The following is a 19,338-nucleotide window of genomic DNA, read 5'->3' on the forward strand; positions in this document are numbered from 1 at the left end:
TAAATAGCGGGGTTACATTTGCTACCTTCCAATCTGCGGAAACCATTCTAGAATCTATGGAATTTTGAAAGATGACAACCAATGCATCCACTATCTCTAGAGCCACCTCTTTCAAAACCCTAGGATGAGGCCCATCGGGTCTAAGAGATTTATTGGCTTTCAGTCCCATTAATTTCTCTAGTACTATCATTTTTACTAAAACTAATTTCTTTCAGTTCCTCATTCTCACTAGATCCTTAGTACTCCATTACTTCCGTGAGGTTTTTCTTGTCCCCTGGCCCTGATGCCTTACATCCTATGGTCTTAAGAGAAGTGGCTGCAGAGATAATGGATCTTGTCAGCAAAAGCAGACATTGATGCGGAGATTTAACACCACCTCCAGTGCACCAGTGCAGCCTTCGGCCGCCTGAGGAAAAGAATGTTCGAAGACCAATGCCCTCAAATCTACCATGGTCTACAGGGCTGTAGTAATACCCACCCACCTGTATGGATCAGAGGTATGGATGATGTACAGGAGACACCTCAAGTTGCTGGAGATATATCACCAACGATGTCTCCGCAAGATCCTGCAAATCCCCTGGGAGGACAGGCGCACCAACATCAGTCTCCTCGTCCAGGCCAACATCCCCAGCATTGAAGCACTGACCACACTCAAACAGCTTCGCTGGGCAGGCCACATAGTTTGCATGCCAGACACAAGACTCCCCAAGCAAATGCTCTATGTGGAGCTCCTTCACGGCAAACGAGCCAAAGGTGGGCAATGGAAACGTTACAAGGACACCCTTAAAGCCTTCCTGGTAAAGTGCAACATCACCACTGACACCTGGGAGTACTTGGCCGAAGACCGCCTTAGGTGGAGAAAGTGCATCCGGGAGGGCTTTGAACTCTTCGAATCTCGCCCCGAAAGCGTGAGGAGGTCAAGCGCAGGCAGTGGAAGGAGCGTGCGGCAAACCAATCCCACCCATTCCTTCCCTTGGTGAATGTCTGTCCCACCTGTGACAGAGTCTGTGGCTCTCGTATTGGACTGTTCAGCCACAAAAGAGAAGTGGAAGCAAGTCTTCCTCGATTCTGAGGGACTGCCTATGATGATGATTGGTTGTAATCTGCCAAAATTCCCTGGATTTTGGGGCATTCCCAGCAGTTTGGAAAAACGCAAATGTAACACCCCGATTTAAAAAAGGATGCAGATAAAAAACAGGAAACTATAGACCAGTTAGCCTAACATCGGTTGTTGGGAAAATGCTGGAGTCCATTATTAAGGAAGCAGTAGTGGGACATTTGGAAAACATGATTCAACCAAACAGAGTCAGCACGGTTTTAAGAAGGGGAAATCATGTTTGACAAATTTTCTGAAGTTCTTTGAGGATGTAACAAGCAGGGTGGATAAGGGGGAAACCAGTGGATGTGGTGTATTTGGATTTCCAGAAGGCATTCGATAAGGAGCCACATAAGAGGTTAATGCACAAGATAAAAGCTCACAGGGTCGAGGGTAATATATTAGCATGGATAGAGGATTGGTTAACTAACATAAAACAGAGAGTCGGGATAAATGGGTCATTTTCCGGGTGACAAACAAGTGATTAATGGGTTGCCGCAGGGATCGGTGCTGGGTCCTCAACAATTTACAATTTATATTAATGACTTGCATGAAGGGACCGAGTGTAATGTAGCCAAGTTTGCTGATGATACAAAGATGGGTGGGAAAGCAAATTGTAAGGAGGACACACAAAATCTGCAAAGGAATATAGACAGGCTAAGTGAGTGGGCAAAAATTTGGCAGATGGAGTATAATGTGGGAAAATGTGAGGTTATCCACTTTGGCAGAAATAATAGAAAAGCAAATTATAACTTAAATGGAGAAAAATTGCAAAGTGCTGCTGTAGAGAGAGACGTGGGGGGTCCGTGTGCACGAAACACACAAAGTTAATATGCAGGTACAGCAACTAATCAGGAAGGCAAATGGAATGTTGGCCTTTATTGCAAAGGGGATAGAGTATAAAAGCAGAGAAGTCTTGCTACAACTGTATAGGGTATTGGTGAGGCCACACCTGGAGTACTGCATGCAGTTTTAGTCTCCGTATTTAAGGAAGGATATACTTGCATTGGAGACTGTTCAGAGAAGGTTCACTAGGTTGATTCTGGAGATGCGGGGATTGACTTATGATAATATCTTGAGTAGGTTGGGCCTATACTCATTGGAGTTCAGAAGAATGAGAGATGATCTTATTGAAACATATAAGATAATGAGGGGGCTCGACAAGTTGGATGCAGAGAAGATATTTCCACTCATAGGGGAAACTAAAACTAGAGGACATAGTCTCAGAATAAGGGGCTGCCTATTTAAAACTGAGATGAGGAGGAATTTCTTCTCTTGGAGGGATGTAAATTTATGGAATTCTCTGCCCCAGCGAGCTGTGGAGGCTGGGTCATTGAATATATTTAAGATGGAGATGGACAGATTTTTGAGCGATAAGGGAGTAAAGGGTTATGGGGAGCAGGCAGGGACGTGGAGCCATGATCTTATTGAATGACGAAGCAGGCGAGAGGAGCCAAATGGCCTACTCCTGTTCCTATTTCTTATGTTCTTATGTTCAGTGAAGATAGGAACAAAGTATTTGTTTAATTTCTCTGCCATTTCCTGATTCCCCATTATAATTTCTCCTGTCTCAGCCTGTAGGGGACCCACATTTACTTTCGCTAATCTTTTCCTTTTTACATACCTATAGAAGCTTTTACAGTGTAGTTTTTATGGGCCCAAGTTTCCACAAGAAAAAAAACGGGCGCCCCTCCAAGCTGGGCACCCGTTTTTCGCGCCTAAAACGGCGCCTAAAAAAATCCTCGTTATTCTCGACCTACTTACAGGTCCTCTGGCCCTCGGCGCAGCCAGCACGAGCTGTGGGGGGGGCGGAGCCAGGTCCCTGCGCTGAAAACAGTGTCGGGACCTCTGCACATGCGCGCTACAGTGGGCACGCAAGTGCAGTAGCTCCAGGCGCCGAACTGTGTGGGAGGGGCCCGAAGCACACAGCCCCTAGCCCTGGCTGAATGGCCTCACTGCGGCTGCGTGAATGAGTCTCCTCCCACGGCCAGCTCCTGCTCCCCCCCCGACCAGACCCGACACCCGCTCCCCCCCCTCCCCCCGCCGCCGACCAGACCCGACCCGACACCCGCGCCCCCCCCATCCCCCCGCCGACCAGACCCAACCCGACACCCGCTTCCCCCCCCCCATCGCCGACCAGACCCGACACTCGCTCCCTCCCCCGCTGACGAGACCCGACCCCCGCTCCCCCGCCCCGACCCGACACCCGCTCCCCCCCGCCCCGACCCGAGACCCGCTCTCCCCCCTCCCCGACTGACACGACCCGAACCGCGCTCCTGTTCCCAGACCTGACCCTTCCCCCTTCCCCCTTCCCCCCCGTGTCTCTCTCTCTCTCTCTCTCTCTCTCCTGCAGAATTCTCCCTGGCTGAAGCACTTTCACACAGGTAGGAAGATGGTTTATTTAATCTTTTCTTGGCTTATAAATGTTTATTCAGGTTGGATTTATTTGTATAATATTTGTAGAAGTATGAGGCGTGAATTGGCCAGAATAGACTGGCAAATGATACTTTTAGGGTTGATGGCATATTAGGCAATGGCAAACATTTAAAGATCACACGGATGAACGTCAACAATTGTACATCCCTGTCTGGAGTAAAAATAAAATGGGGAAGGTGGCTCAACCGTGGCTAACAAGGGAAATTAAAGATAGTGTCAAATCCAAGGAAGAGACATAAATTGGCCAGAAAAAGCAGCAAACCTGAGGACAGGGAGAAATTTAGAATTCAGCAGAGGAGGACTAAGGGTTTAATTAGGAGGGGGAAAATAGAGTACGAGAGGAAGCTTGCCGGGAACATAAAAACTGATTGCAAAAGCTTCTATAGATATGTGAAGAGAAAAAGATTAGTGAAGACAAACATAGGTCCCTTGTAGTCAGATTCAGGTGAATTTATAATGGGGAACAAAGAAATGGCAGACCAATTGAACAAATACTTTGGTTCTGTCTTCACGAAGGAAGACACAAATAACCTTCCGGATGTCCAAGGGGACCGAGGGTCTAGTCAGAAGGAGGAACTGAAGGATATTCTTATTATACGGGAAATTGTGTTAGAGAAATTGGTGGGATTGAAGGCCGATAAATCCCCAGGGCCTGATAGTCTGGATTCCAAAGTACTTAAGGAAGTGGCCCGAGAAATAGTGGATGCATTGGTGATTATTTTCCAGCAGTCTATCGACTCTGGATGAGTTCCCATGGACTGGAGGGTAGCTAATGTAACACCACTTTTTAAAAACAGGAGGGCAAGAGAAAACGAGTAATTATCGACCGGTTAGCCTGACATCAGTAGTGGGGAAAATGTTGGAATCAATCATTAAGGATGAAATAGCAACGCATTTGGAAAGCAGTGACAGGATCAGTCCAAGTCAGCATGGATTAATGAAAGGGAAATCGTGCTTGATGAATCTGAAATTTTTTGAGGATGTAACTAGTAGAGTGGATAAGGGAGAACCAGTGGATGTGGTGTATTTGGACTTCCAAAAAGCTTTTGACAAGGTCCCACACAAGAGATTGGTGTGCAAAATTAACGCACATGCTATTGGGGGTAATGTACTGACGTGGATAGAGAACTGGTTGGCAGACAGGAAGCAGAGAGTTGGGATAAACGGGTCCTTTTCAGAATGGCAGGCAGTGACTAGTGGAATGCTGCAGGGTTCGGTGCTGGGACCCCAGCTCTTTACAATATATATTAATGATTTAGATGAAGGAATTGAGTGTAATATCTCCAAGTTTGCAGATGACACTAAACTGGGTGGTGGCGTGAGCCGTGAAGAGGATGCTAAGAGGCTGCAGAGTTACTTGGACAGGTTAGGTGAGTGGGCAACTACATGGCAGATGCAGTATAATGTGGATAAATGTGAGGTTATCCACTTTGGGGGCAAAAATACGGAGGCAGAATATTATCTGAATGGCTGCAGATTAGGAAAAGGGGAAGTGCAACGAGACCTGGGTGTCATGGTTCAACAGTCATTGAAAGTTGGCATGCAGGTACAGCAGGCGGTGAAGAAGGCAAATGGTATGTTGGCCTTCAAAGCTAGGGGATTTGAGTATAGGAGCAGGGAGGTCTTACTGTAGTTGTACAGGGCCTTGGTAAGACCTCACCTAGAATCTTCTGTTTGGTTCAGTTTTGGTCTCCTAATCTGAGGAAGGACGTTCTTGCTATTGAGGGAGTGCAGCGAAGGTTCACCAGACTGATTCCAGGGATGGCTAGACTGACATATGAGGAGAGACTGGATCAACTGGGCCTTTATACACTGGAGTTTAGAAGGATGAGAGGGGATCTCATAGAAACATATAAGATTCTGGCAGGACTGGACAGGTTAGATGAGGGAAGAATGTTCCCGATGTTGGGAAAGTCCAGAACCAGGGGACACAGTCTTAGGATAAGGGGTAGGCCATTTAGGACTGAGATGAGGAGAAACTTCTTCACGCAGAGAGTTGTTAACCTGTGGAATTCCCTGCCGCAGAAAGTTGTTGATGCCAATTCATTGGATATATTCAAGAGGGTGTTGGATATGGCACTTATGGCTAAAGGGATCAAGGGGTATGGAGAGAAAGCAGGAAAGGGGTACTGAGGAAATGATCAGCCATGATCTTATTGAATGGTGGTGCAGACTCGAAGGGCCGAATGGCGTACTCCTGCACCTATTTTCTATGTTTCTATTTTTCTATGTGGAGAGAGTTAGATGAGTGTCATGTATTCAACCAGCATTGTAACCCATGTATAAACTGACCTAAGTTGTACACCGTGAGAACACTGACCACTAGGTGGGAGACACTCCTAACCTGGACCTTCAGGTATAAAAGGGAAAGCTCCACCCACCTTCATCACTTGAGTGCTAAGGAATAAAGGACAGGTCACAGACTGACCTTCTCTCAAGCATGGGCCTCGTGTGCATTTATACTGTGTAGTAAGGGCGTATCAATGGTGACAAGAAACTGGGATTTAAACCACGCGAGCATGGCCACTGGCAGAACAGACGAGAGGTGCTGTGTTAAGGAATGGTTGGGACAGAGATTCAACATTGTTAAAGCAGCACACAGTTCTCCAGGCAGACAAGGGTAGTCAGGCATGCCCCAACATGTAGTCGAACCCAGAGGGGGAGTTCGACAGAGACAATGGCAAGCTGAACAGCGATTCATGCCATTGCAAGGGACAATGCGGCCAGTAATGGGGCCATCAACACCTGTTAATGGTGCACTCAAGGACAATAACTGGGGCAGTCAGGGACGATCGACTGGCAAGGGACCTTTTGTTTCAAACCGCAACTCATGCTGGAGGCGTGGAGGCATACATTCAGCCGGAGTTTGCAGAGATGAGCATAATACCTGCAGAAATTGCAGAAATGGACACTGGGGGAAATCGCTGGAAGCTGAAGTTCAGCGAGTTCATGTGGAGCACGTATACAGTTCATACACCAGGACGCCACCGATAATGATGAAAGTGCTCCTCAATGGCATCCCAGTATCAATGGAGTTAGACATGGGTGCCAACCAGTGCCTGATGGGTATCAAACAGTTCGAAAAGTTGTGGGCATCCAAGGCCAGGAGGCCAAAATTATCGCCGATTGACGCACAGCTATGGACTTACACAAAGCAGCGCCCCGGTAGTCGTGACCCACAAAGATTCGGAGAACAGGTTGCCATTCTGGATTGTCCCGGGGAACGGTCCCGCACTACTGGGGAGGAGTTGGCTTGCTGTCATGAACTGGAAATGGGGAGATGTCAATTCAATTTCCTCTGTGGAGCGAATATCATGCTCACAGGTCCTGGACAAATTTGACTCATTATTTCAACCCGGCATTGGCACTTTCATGGGGGCCAAGGTAGTGATTCACATAAACCCGGATGCCAGACCAGTACACCACAAGGCCAGAGTGGTGCCATACGTGATGCGGGAAAAGATAGAAGGCGAATTGGACCGCCTGTTGAGGGAAGGTATCATCTCGCCAGTCGAATTCAGTGACTGGGCGAGCCCGATTGTGCCGGTGCTCAAGGCGGATGGGTCGGTCAGGATATGTGGCGATTACATGGCCACCATCAATCGGGTGTCACTCCAAGACCAGTACCCGCTACCGAGAGCGGAGGACCTCTTTGCGACGCTATCTAGTGGCAAATTTTTTCAAAATTGGACCTGACCTCAGCTTACATGACTCAGGAGCTGGCGAGTGAGTCGAAGAAGCTGACCACCATCACGACACGCAAGGGGTCGTTTGAGTACAACAGATGTCCATTTGGGATTCGCTCGGCCGCCGCGATCTTCCAACGAAATATGGAAAGCCTCCTCAAGTCGATTCTAGGGACGGTGGTTTTTCAGGACGACATCCTCATTACGGGTTACGATACTGAAGAACACCTCCACAACCTGGAGGAGGTGCTACGCAGACTGGACCGGGTAGGTCTGCGACTGAAAAAGGTGAAGTGCGTCTTCCTAGCTCCAGAGGTAGAATTCCTGGGGATGAGGGTAGCAGCAGACGGGATCAGCCCTACTGCATCCAAGACGGAAGCGATCCAGAGAGCACCCAGACCCCGTAACATGACGGAGCTGCGTTCGTTCCTGGGGCTCCTGAACTATTTTGGTAACTTTCTTCCCAAATTGAGCATGCTGCTAGAGCCGCTACACATGCTCCTACGCAAAGGTCGCGAATGGGTCTGGGGGGATAGCCAGGAAAGGGCTTTTAATAGAGCACGCAATTTGTTATGTTCCAACAATCTGTTAACGCTATATAAGAAACTTGTGTTAACGTGCGATGCGTCATCCTATGGTGTCGGGTGTGTGTTGCAGCATGTCAATGCCAAGGGTCAGTTACAGCCGGTAGCTTATGCCTCCAGGAGTCTGTCCCAGGCAGAAAGGGGCTACGGAATGGTAGCAAAGGAGGCGCTCGCATGTGTATATGCAGTAAAGAAAATGCACCAGTACCTGTTTGGCAGGAAATTTGAGCTGGAGACAGATCACAAACCCCTAACGTCCCTTTTGGCCGACAACAAGGCCATAAATGCAAACGCATCGGCCCGCATACAGAGGTGGGCACTCACGTTAGCTGCCTATGACTACACAATTCGGCACAGACCGGGCACCGAAAACTGCGCCGATGCACTCAGCAGGCTCCCACTAGCCACCACTGAGTGGGTTACCAAGCAGGCTGCTGAGATGGTCATGGCTGTTGAAGCTTTCGGAAGCGAAGGCTCACCCGTGACAGCCCGTCAGATTAAAGCCTGGACAAATAGAGACCAGTTATTGTCTCTCGTCAAGAAATGTGTCCTGAATGGGGACTGGGCAGCCACGTACAGGGCATGCCCTGAGAAATTTAAACCATTTCACAGGCGCAAGGAAGAACTCTCGATTCAGGCCGATAGCCTATTGTGGGGAAACCGTGTAGTCATGCCCCAGATGGGCAAAGAGGTGTTCATCAGAAAACTCCACAATGGGCACCCGGGCATTGTCACGATGAAGGCAATTGCCAGGTCACATGTTTGGTGGCCAGGGATAGACGCAGATCTGGAACTTTGTATTCGCAGGTGCAACACGTGTGCCCAGCTGGGCCATGCGCACAGGGAAGCCCCCCTTAGCCCCTGGCCATGGCCCGCCAAGCCTTGGTCACGCATCCATGTGGACTACGCAGGTCCTTTCATGGGGAAAATGTTTTTGGTTGTAGTAGACGCCTACTCCAAATGGATCGAGTGTGACATTTTAAATTCAAGCACATCCTCTGCCACGGTAGAAAGTCTACGGGCAATGTTCGCCACCCACGGTCTACCGGACATCTTGGTCAGCGACAATGGACCGTGCTTCACAAACACTGAATTCCAGGACTTCATGGCAGGCAATGGAATTAACCATGTTAGAACGGCACCGTTCAAGCCGGCCTCAAACGGTCAGGCAGAACGAGCAGTGCAGATAATCAAACAGGGGATGCTCAGATTCCAAGGGGGTTCCCTACGAACCCGCTTATCACGCCTCCTGTTGGCCTATAGATCCCGACCACACTCGCTCACAGGGGTTCCACCCGCAGAGCTACTAATGAAAAGGACGCTCAAAACCCGATTATCCCTTCTACACCCCACCATGAAAGAAATTGTCGAGAGCAGGCGCCAGTCACAATATCACTACCATGACAGGAATGCGAGGGCGCGATGTATTGATGTAAATGATCCTGTTTTTGTCCTCAACTACGCTGCAGGGCCCAAATGGCTCGCAGGCACTGTGGTTGCCAAAGAGGGAAATAGGATTCTGGTAGTTACATTTACCAATGGACAAATCTGCCGCAAACATGTGGATCAAACAAAAAGGAGGTTCAGCAACCCCATAGAAGCAGAGGAAGAACACGATATAGAGTTCACTCCACCACAGGTGACCAAACACAGGAACCAAAGGGAGGAGAGCCCAGTCACTGTGGGCAGTCCGGACAGGCCTGAGGCACCGCAAACAGCAGACACTCAGGCCAGCGCCCAACAACCAGAGCCCCAACTCAGGCGCTCTACAAGGGAGCGTAAACCACCAGAGAGACTCAACCTGTGATCCCAATAAGACTTTGGGGGGGGGGAGGTGATGTCATGTATTCAACCAGCATTGTAACCCATGTATAAACTGACCTAAGTTGTACACCGTGAGAACACTGACCACTAGGTGGCAGACACTCCTAACCTGGACCTTCAGGTATAAAAGGGGAAGCTCCACCCACCTTCATCACTTGAATGCTAAGGAATAAAGGACAGGTCACAGACTGACCTTCTCTCAAGCATGGGCCTCGTGTGCATTTATACTGTATAGTAAGGACGTATCAATGAGGAAAGATGGGTGGGGTGGCTCGAGTTTAGCATAAATGCCTGCATGGACTGGTTGGGCTGAATGGCCTGTTTCTGTGACATATATCCGATATAATCCTATGTAATCACACTTGCTAAGTGTCTTCCTGGTTTATAAAAAAGCAACAAATCACTGTTACCTGAATGATAACGATTGTACCAACTGACTAAACACGAAAAATACCAACAAAGAAGGAATAAGCAAGTGAAAAGATTGGAAGAACTAGCTAGCACCAAAAAATTCCATCAATAAACAACTAACAAGTACAAAATAGGCAACCAATAGAAACACTCATAATATATTTTTAAAACACTTTTAGCCATCCATCATTGTTTCTCAATAACCCAATGATATATTAGAAATTAAATTTATAATTATGTAAAAAAAACAATTCCTGAAAAAGCTATTAAATTTGAAAGCCATGTAACATTTCTCTTCAGAGTCTTGTGCTCTTCCCCGAGTCCTGAAGCTTGGGTTTTGCTATGCTCCAGAGCTCACGTTGTAGCCACTGTTGATTCTGAGGCTCAACCAGGTAGTGGGCTTCAACTCCCAGAATGTACCACTGTCACTCTGCACTACAACTCCCAGAATATACCACTGACATGCTGCACTACAACTCACAGAATGCACCACTGTTGTTCGACATTACAACTCCCAGAATGCACCACAACTCCCAGAATGCATGTGTTTCTTCTGTGCCCATCACTCTCAACAACAATTCCCGAATGCAAATAAGGCTCTACCTTGTGCTCATACTGGACAGAGCACAACGCTTACAATCAAGAAGGTGTGCCTCACTTTTTCAGATGTGATACACAGTTTGGAGAGGGGAATAAGACACCAGAGTTCTTCGTGATTAACAGCAAGACTTGCCACTCACAGAACATGCTGGACCTTCTGTTTATAAGTGTTGCCCCCTATCCAGTTCAAGCTCATGGACTTCAGACAGATTGCCAGCAAAATATTTAAATTAGCTGACATAGCATTATGGGGCAAGGCCAATTTGGAGTCTCACAGGTGCATCTGCATGGAAACCGCATTGTCGACCTCCGAGTTACAAGAAGAGACATCTTTAAAAAGTTTTATTTGGAATATCATTTATATAGCACCCAGTGTGTCATTGGACATACTCGTATGTGTATAATACATATAATAATATACTGTACAATACCGCTCTCATTATAAAATAGCTGATTCACCAACTCATTATGAATGACACACAGGAGATATGCTTGTATACTGTGAAATCATATGTACTGGTAGCAAGATCTGGATCACTAGATGATTTACACCTTCAACTATACAGTACCACATATACATTTAAAGTAAAGGGAGTGCGGGTCAGACATATACCATTCTCTGACCCGCACTATCCCCAAGTATGGCTAAACTTTGGGAGCACAGGACTGCTGAATTTATCTGTACTTGTTTACAGACTATCGACACGAATTTGGGATCGTTAGCGCCTGTTTTTTGTGTGCTTTGAGTGCACTTAAAGCTCCAAAATGGCATCCGCGGCACGTGCACACTTGTGGGGTGAATCGCACTGGACGTCATATTAGGGAAGGCACGTGCAGTGAATATTTGCTGGACGTATGCAGAGCAGGCAGATCATGAGGTCAATCAGATTTGACACCAGTGGTGGCATTTTGGAGCTATTCGTGCTCCAGCTAACCTCGCACAGCTGAACACGTGTTCAGTAGCAGGAAGGATCCCCACCAACACTATTTAAAAGGGAACATCAACTACTTACAGATTAGTTGCTGGTTGATTTATTTTGGCTGTTGGTATGATTCTGCAAGTGTTTGGTGCTTTCTAGTGTCTTTAAAGTTGCTAAAGTCTTCAAGTAGTGTTGTGACAGGTGCTGTAGGACGTTTTGCTGACTTCATGGTTTCTGCACATACCACATTGGTAAAAATTCCCCATGGAATACAGCATGACTTGGCAACTGAGCAGAGGCCGCAGAGAGATTGACAAGCTGCTAGAAGAGGGAGGAGGAGGGGGAGAAGGGCTCTCAGCAGGAGGCCAAATGCACCCACGGTGTTTGGGGAGCAATTCTCCTACCTGAACCTCAGCGAGAACAATGTGTGAGACGTCTGCGCTTCAGTATGAAAGTCCTCACTGAAATCTGCCACCTGCTGCAACCACAACGGCAACGTCAGTGCAGGGAAAGGACCATATTGCCAGTGCCTGTGAAGATGATTGTGGCGATGAACTTTTATGCGTGTGCTCCATCCAGGCTGGAGCTGGAGATAGTTGCAACATCTCACAGTTTGCCATCCACTATTGCGTAATGGAGGTCACTGAGGCTCTGGATTCAAAGAGATCTGACTACATTTCATTCTTGCTTGTCAGAGACCAGCAGATGGCGTGAGCGCATAGCTTTACTAGGATTTCAGGCTTCTTCATGGTGCAGAGTGCCATTGACTGTACACCCATCGCTTCGCAGGTGCCGCATGTCAACTCCACCATATACCAGAACCGAAAGGGATTCCACTCCCTCAACGTCCAGCTGGTGTGTGACCAAAGGCAGAGAATCATGCAGGTCAATACCTGGTATCCTGACGGCTGTCATGGTGCCTTCATTCTGCGACAGTCCGCTGCGCCAGCTGCATTTCAAAAAAAAGGGTGGCTACTGGGTGACAAAGGCTATCCACTAGCGTGGCTGATGAATCTGGTGAGCAACCCACACACACGTGGGCAGCATGCATACAACGAAAGCAATGCTCCACACAAAATGCAATAGAGCAGACCATTGGCGTGCTGAAACAATATTTCCGCTGCCTGGACCGCACTGGAGAAGCCCTTGCGGTTACTCAACAGAGCAGGTGTCAAGATTCGTGGTGGTCTGCTGCATGCTGCACAACCTCGCCATCATGAGGGCACAGCCCTTGCCACCAGCTATATGGCAAGCAGCTGAGGAGGAAGGGAGGAGGCAACCTAGACAGCATCCTTCTGCTCAGGCTTGTCGTGATGAACTCATCGAACTGTGATACCAGTAAACAAAACCACAATTCCCCATTCACCAATAGTCCCACACATTACCTTCCCTCTGTCACTGACCATCACATTGGGCACAATGCAAAAATAAAATCCAACACAAAATAAATATTTCAAACCAAATTTATAAATCAAAGCATGACATATTACATACAAACGTAAACTAATCACCCTTGTACATTCCCTTAGTGCCTTTCTTCCATGTGCCTTTGCCTGTCTTTGTGCTCCTACACAGTGCTACCCTGGTGGCTGCAGCATGGCTGGTGGAAGGCTGCTGACTTTCATTGGAGGAGACTGCAAGTGGCCTTGGAGGACGACCTCGAGCAGCTCTGGGCCTAGAAGGCCTGGCTGCAGACTGCACTCTCTCGGCTTTGGGATGCAGCCATCTAGGTAGGCTAGCTGACAGATAACAGCAAGGCACTGATAGAGTGGCAGTGGTGGGAGGATGCATGCATCATCCTGAGAGCCTAGTTATCTGTTGGACGACAGATTACTGGACTGCCGTGACACCCTGCAAGCCATTTTTAACACTGTAATCCACAGCCATGATCGCAGCAGTCTAAGCTCGTGCTGCAATGGAAGCTGAGACATCGGCCATCAGATGCTGCACATGGTTGGGTCCACAAGTGTGCTAATGGAGTTGGCCACAACTTCCATGCTGGAAAGGATGGGCTCCAAGCTATGCACAAAGTCCTGTGCCTAGTTGGTGCTGGACTTCTTCGTGCTCCTTGACATTGGATGCAGACTTCCCAATGCACCAAACATTTCATTGTGCACCTATCAGCCTTCTTGTGTAGCCTGCCCCATCAAGGTGCTCATCTAAGTCTTCTGCAGCAGAACTCGAGTGCGACCTCACCCACCAGTGAGCTGGCACCTGCGCTATCCTTGCCCCCTGCCCTGGCCGAAGGCCACTCGTGCCCGGTGTCTCACCATGTGCAGATCCCGCCGCAATACTGTCCTCTAAATTATGCGTAGTGTCAATATCTGAGCTGATGGCTGTGAGTGTCAAATCGAGTGACAGTGTATCTTTATCATCACTGTCTTCTTGCTCTTCCAGCACTGTTTGGGCAGGTTGCAGTTCTTGGGTCTCTGAAAGGAGAAAGGCACAAGGGTAGGGTGGTGGTGAGGAGCGTGGAATGTAAGAGGTGCATGCTTACACCATCTGCAGCTTGTAAATCAGATGAGATTGTGGGATGAGGGGGAAGTGGGTTGTGGGAAGGAGGATTAGATATGAAGATACTTTCATCTTCGATGGTTTCAGCTCAGCAATGGTCACTCCAATAATAGCCAGCACCATATCCTCCATGGGGTTAGGACATGTAGGTGCGCCTGTCCCCTGCTGGTTAGCTCCTGCTGCCCCCAGTTGTGTGACACCTTGTCCTGCAGGAGAGAGGGAAGTGTGTCAGTGAATGTCATGTAATCTGTTTGGGTGATGTGGCTGTCATGGTTGAATAACTGGCAGTGTGTGCAAGCTGTGAGATGTGGGTGTGAGGCTTGCAGCAGTGCTAAGTAGGTGAGGGTGAGGTGAACTCATGACTGTTAGGTATGAGTCTTGGTTGATAGAGATTATTGGTGGGTGAGTGGTGGGGATGGTGTTGCGTTGAGGAGTGGTTCAGGCTAATGATGTAGTTGGTGGGATATGACATTTGAAAATGTAGTCACTGACCTTGACCACTCGTGTGAGGTCATTAAACATCTTGTGGCACTGCATCCAGGGTCCTCTGGGCTTGACTCCAGCCATTGACCCCATGGCTATCTATCTCACTGCTTTCTGAGCATGTCTGGAGGGCCTCCTGGCCCCCTATGATACAGGACATCTCCCCTCCTTTCCACCTCCTCCATCAAGGCCTCCAGTGCCATGTCAGAAAACCTGGGAGCCTGCTCTCTCCCATGTTGTGCCATTCTTCACTGTTTCCCAGGTCAGATTCACTTCCAGATCCACTGCCAGCTCCTGCCCCAACTGCAATGGACCTCCATTTTAAGGAGGTGCAAGCAAACTTTAAGCAGTGCAGGCAAGCTTTAACTCGTGTTACCATATTCCGATTTTGGGCCCTATACTGATGTGCGAAGACAATGAACAGCATGGTTAGTGCTGGCTGCATACTGAAATTCTTATAATGAGCTTGCAGCCCGAAGTTGCTATGCTGCCTGCATTGTAATGAATGGACACAGATTAATTGCGCATCGTGATCACCGCACCCATTTTTTGGGGCTATCTGATTTCGCACCCAATGAATTCCAAAGGTTTGTGATGCTCCCTCATTATGTTCAGGTTAGAATTTATTTGTTTCAAAATACTATAGCATTGAAATTACCCCTTTCTACAAAGCCTCTGGCTGTCTGAAAGCAATGGCCACGGGTCAATTAAAATTGCCCTTCCTCAGGTTTGCAGTGGTGTAGGGGACCGCTCCACCCGGTTTCCCGCAGCGGCGTGCACGCGCCGACCCCTTACCGACTGGTGGCAACCTCTTCTCAAAATTGCCCCTCGGGAAATTGCCCCCTTCCCGGAATTGCCCCAAGGGAGCGGCCCTGCCGCCGGTCGGTGCCCCAGACAGCTTTTGCTGTCGTACACTCTCTGTGGCTTGGCGGTGTGGCCGCCCTTAAAAGGGAGGTGTTGCTGCCAGTGATGCCATGTTATTTTCTTTTGTCAGGCTGACAATTATGGCTATGGGTTCGGCTGGGCTGCGAACTTGGGTGCCAGGCCACAGGCTGAAACCCTCCCTGGTGGCCCAGTGTTTGCCACTAAAGTAGCTGCAGAACTCGCAGCAGCCCTCCCCTTTAGCTGAAGGGGTGGGACGATGTGACGGGTCAGCGCGACGCAGCACGTCCGCAACGCGCTGACAGGTCGGGGCGGATGACCCGCTGCAAGAACACTTCCGCCCCGCAACCGACCAGAACACCGCACCGAACCAAACAAAATTTCAAAGATGTGAATTTCTCCGGTATCTCTGCCCATGGGTATATATCCACATCAGATGTGGAGGCCCGTGGCCTTCAATCAGCCTGAAGTGTTCAAGGCAGAAAAATGTGGCCAGTCAACAGATAGGGCATTGGAAGCCTGTGCAAGGCCTCCAAAATAATTCAGCCCCATAATATGCTGGAGTGCCTGAGCTGTGGTACAGTTGTACAGTATGCACCTTTTGGTCTTCACAGCGTATCATAGGCTACACACCAAAAAGTCTTTCGACGACAATATTGAAGGGGCAGTAGCCCTAGCAGCACTGTGCCAGGACTGCATTATTGGTCCATGGTGTATTTGTTTCAACATTATGGACCACACATTTTATTGTGATGTATTTAAGTCGGTTTCTAGACTTCTTCATCAAAGAGCAATTTTCTTCCTAAGAAAATCCATTTTCATTCGAAGAGGTGAAAATGATGCAAATAGTCCTTTATTTATGAATAATGGCATTTGCAATTCTACAGTGACAGTGGCAGATTTGGGAACTATGAAACGCATCAAGTTGAGGCAGCGTGTGGGGCGGTCACAGAGGCTTCTTGGGTTACCATCACTGCTGTCAGCTCTTCCCTTTCTATTCTTAGGCCTTTACTCTGTGCACGATTGAGAAGATCACTTTTTATTGTTTTTTGGGCACAAGTAGCTACCCGCCATAACATTCACCAACAATAAACCCCACCAGCAGTTCTAACCATTCAGTAACTTATCAATTCAGTTACAGGTTATCTACTCCAGAATATATTAAGAATAGCTCTTGGCATCCTGTTAAAAAGCAATTTTCTTGCATTATTAATAAAAGGAAGAGGGAAAGAAAGAGAAAAGAGATGTAAATGTTATGTAGATTTATAAACTGGCTCCTTATTGCCCAGACTTAAATGGCCAGTTTTAACATGAAAGTGTTGTGGGATTTACAGGATACCATTCAATGTACATATACTGTATATCTATGACTCTAACCTTGCGTTCTGTTGCTCTGTCCTGCAGCTGGCTCTTCATTTACCACTGCCCTTTCTGGTGCTTGGGCTGCAGGCTCTTCTGGCCACTGAATGACGCTGTCTGCTGGTTCCCTCTCACAGTACTCAGGGCTATGTCCTGAATCTGGCACTGACTCAAATGCACTGTTTTCATCCTCCTCTTCTTCTTCTTGTGAAGAGAAAACTGTACTTTCAGACAGCCGTGCACTGTCAATTGAGGAGAACCTTGTATGGCTTGAGGAGTACTGATTTGTACTATCATAACAGGAAGTGCTTTGGCAGGAAGTGCTGTAACAGGATGTACTGTAACAGGAAGTGCTGTAACAAGAAGTGCTGTAACAGGAAGTTCTACAACATGGTGTATCACAGATGTCCCACTCATTATTTACCTGCTGTGTGGCATTTGTTTCAGTCTCACTTTGATTTTGTTGCTGATCTTTCTCTAGGATCTGATTTAACTCAGAAAGATGTTCAACTGATGCACTGCGAGGCAGTGTCCTTCGCCCGGCACTGCTGGGTTCACTTGAGACACAACTAGTTTGAGGCTCTGTTGTATCTGTTTCACTTGGTGCATTCTTGTCCTCAATTTCTTTTTCCAGTGGTTCTAGAGAAGCAAAATTGTTACTTGTCTCTTCCTGGGCATCATCATCATCATCATCTTCTAGTTGAGCAGAAGGCAAGCTATGGAGCAGGCGATGCAGTGTGATGTAGTGGGTCCGAGGGGTTTCTGGCTCCCCTGAACCACAAGCTGAGGCAATCACGGATTCCAGCTCAGAAACCGGCAGCGAGAACGGCCTAACCTTCCTCCTTACTGTTCTCCTCAATATTAATGTACTGTCTTCCTGCTGAGATGAAGTTTCACCATTGTCGACACCAGTCTCATTCCCTTCTACTTCACAGATGTCTTCAGCAACAGCCTTGACATCAAGTACCGATTGAGCAGAACACTCATCTTCCCCTTGAGTGACAGTGATATCAGCTGCCCTTTCAGTCTGTGAACTTCCATCCAAAACCACGTCAGCTTGAGGTTGGGATAAATCAGTAGGAGATGACTGAGCTACATTTGCTGCAGACTCCCTGAGACCCAGTGTGTCTGTTGGTAAAGAATTCTCTTTGTCGTGCTCATCAATTCCATTCTCATTTTCACTGAGTGGTGAAGCTCTACTCACATTCACAGCATTCGTGTTGTTGTCTGGGCCCCTTAAATCCACACCATTCGCATTACTTTTACTTTCATTCAACTGCTCAACCTCTTCGGTCGCCAAGTTTGTAGCACCAATACTCTGGGACTCACAACTGGCCTGCTCGGTTAGGTCCGTCATCTGATTTTCCTGCTGTTCAGCTGATTCTGCTTCGTTACTGGCTGAAATATCTTCATCATCTAAAAAGTGTCAGATATAAAGATTAGCAAATGAAAGCACCTCAACATAGACTGCTCCATATGAAGCCTATATAGTTAAATTTCTTTTAAAAACAACGAATGCTGGAAACACAGCAGGTTAATAAGCATCCATAAAGAGAAAAGGCAGATCATGATGGTGCTTTCTAACTGCTGGCCATACGTTATTTGCCTGAATGGAACCGGTAGTTGAAAATCTCAGTCGCCCCATTGATGTCCAAGGCTTGTCTGATGCAATTTTTAGGCGGGCTTGTAAACGAGCAAGCAGCACTCCCACCTGTTTCAAACTGGGTTCCTACACACCCATTTATGATTTTTAGGTACAAATACGTGGAACATGGTGGCCATTCAGGAAAACACCCAGAATATTTGGGGAAAACATTTTTGTGAGGCCAGGAGGAGAAGGAGTGTACAAGTTATCGGACCTCAGACTGTAAACCAACCATTTTCTCAACCACTGGTGAGAAGATAGAGCATATGTGTTCATGGGCTAGATAATTGGAAGGGGGATAGATTATGCCCCAGTCTCCCACCACACTCCAAATAAAGGAATTATGTCCGACCAACCTCTCCCAACTCTTGAAACCTAGTTATGCTTCTGTCCTAGTGGAAGGTTTTGCATAAATACTCCATAATTCAAAGGTCATTCATTCAGAGATACATCTACATTAGCCAACCATGACCTCCTGCTCTCCATAAAGAATATTGCCCACACCTCAGCAATATAGAACCATAGTATCCCATGTGGTATTTGATGATTTCTATATCTATCCCTATAACCTCGAAAACCAATATTTAGACCTTTAGGACATGGGCCCCAAGAAAGGGCTGGAACCTGCTCTCTGCCACTTGACGTTACTAGTTCACTTAGTAAAATGCTGTGTTGTTGAACATTTTCAATGTATGCTAGAAACATTTAGTATCAGTTACCAGGTACAGGAAACGGGTGTGAGTACTAATCAGTCATCTAATAATCACACCTATACATAACTACCAACATTTTCTTTCCTATTTTGAGAATATAACATAAAAAAGCATTGTACAGGAAAAGAACATTAGGGCCGCCACCCTGTATAATCAGCTCTATCACAGACTCTACCCAACTCATT

At 47.5% G+C, this 19,338-nt stretch overlaps 1 protein-coding gene across 8 annotated transcripts in view; it reads right to left on the reverse strand.

The window, feature by feature from the left end:
• LOC139264565 (E3 ubiquitin-protein ligase HECW1-like) overlaps window positions 1-19,338 on the reverse strand; it is a 751,381-nt gene that overhangs the window by 319,198 nt on the left and 412,845 nt on the right. For all 8 annotated transcript variants that reach the window (XM_070881227.1, XM_070881228.1, XM_070881232.1 and 5 more), the window contains one exon: window positions 16,814-18,211. In XM_070881227.1, the coding sequence (XP_070737328.1) occupies window positions 16,814-18,211 (1,398 nt within the window). The remainder of the gene's footprint in view (window positions 1-16,813; window positions 18,212-19,338) is intronic.

The sequence above is a fragment of the Pristiophorus japonicus genome, chromosome 5 (genome assembly GCF_044704955.1).
Source record: "Pristiophorus japonicus isolate sPriJap1 chromosome 5, sPriJap1.hap1, whole genome shotgun sequence".
NCBI classification, from domain to species: domain Eukaryota; kingdom Metazoa; phylum Chordata; class Chondrichthyes; family Pristiophoridae; genus Pristiophorus; species Pristiophorus japonicus.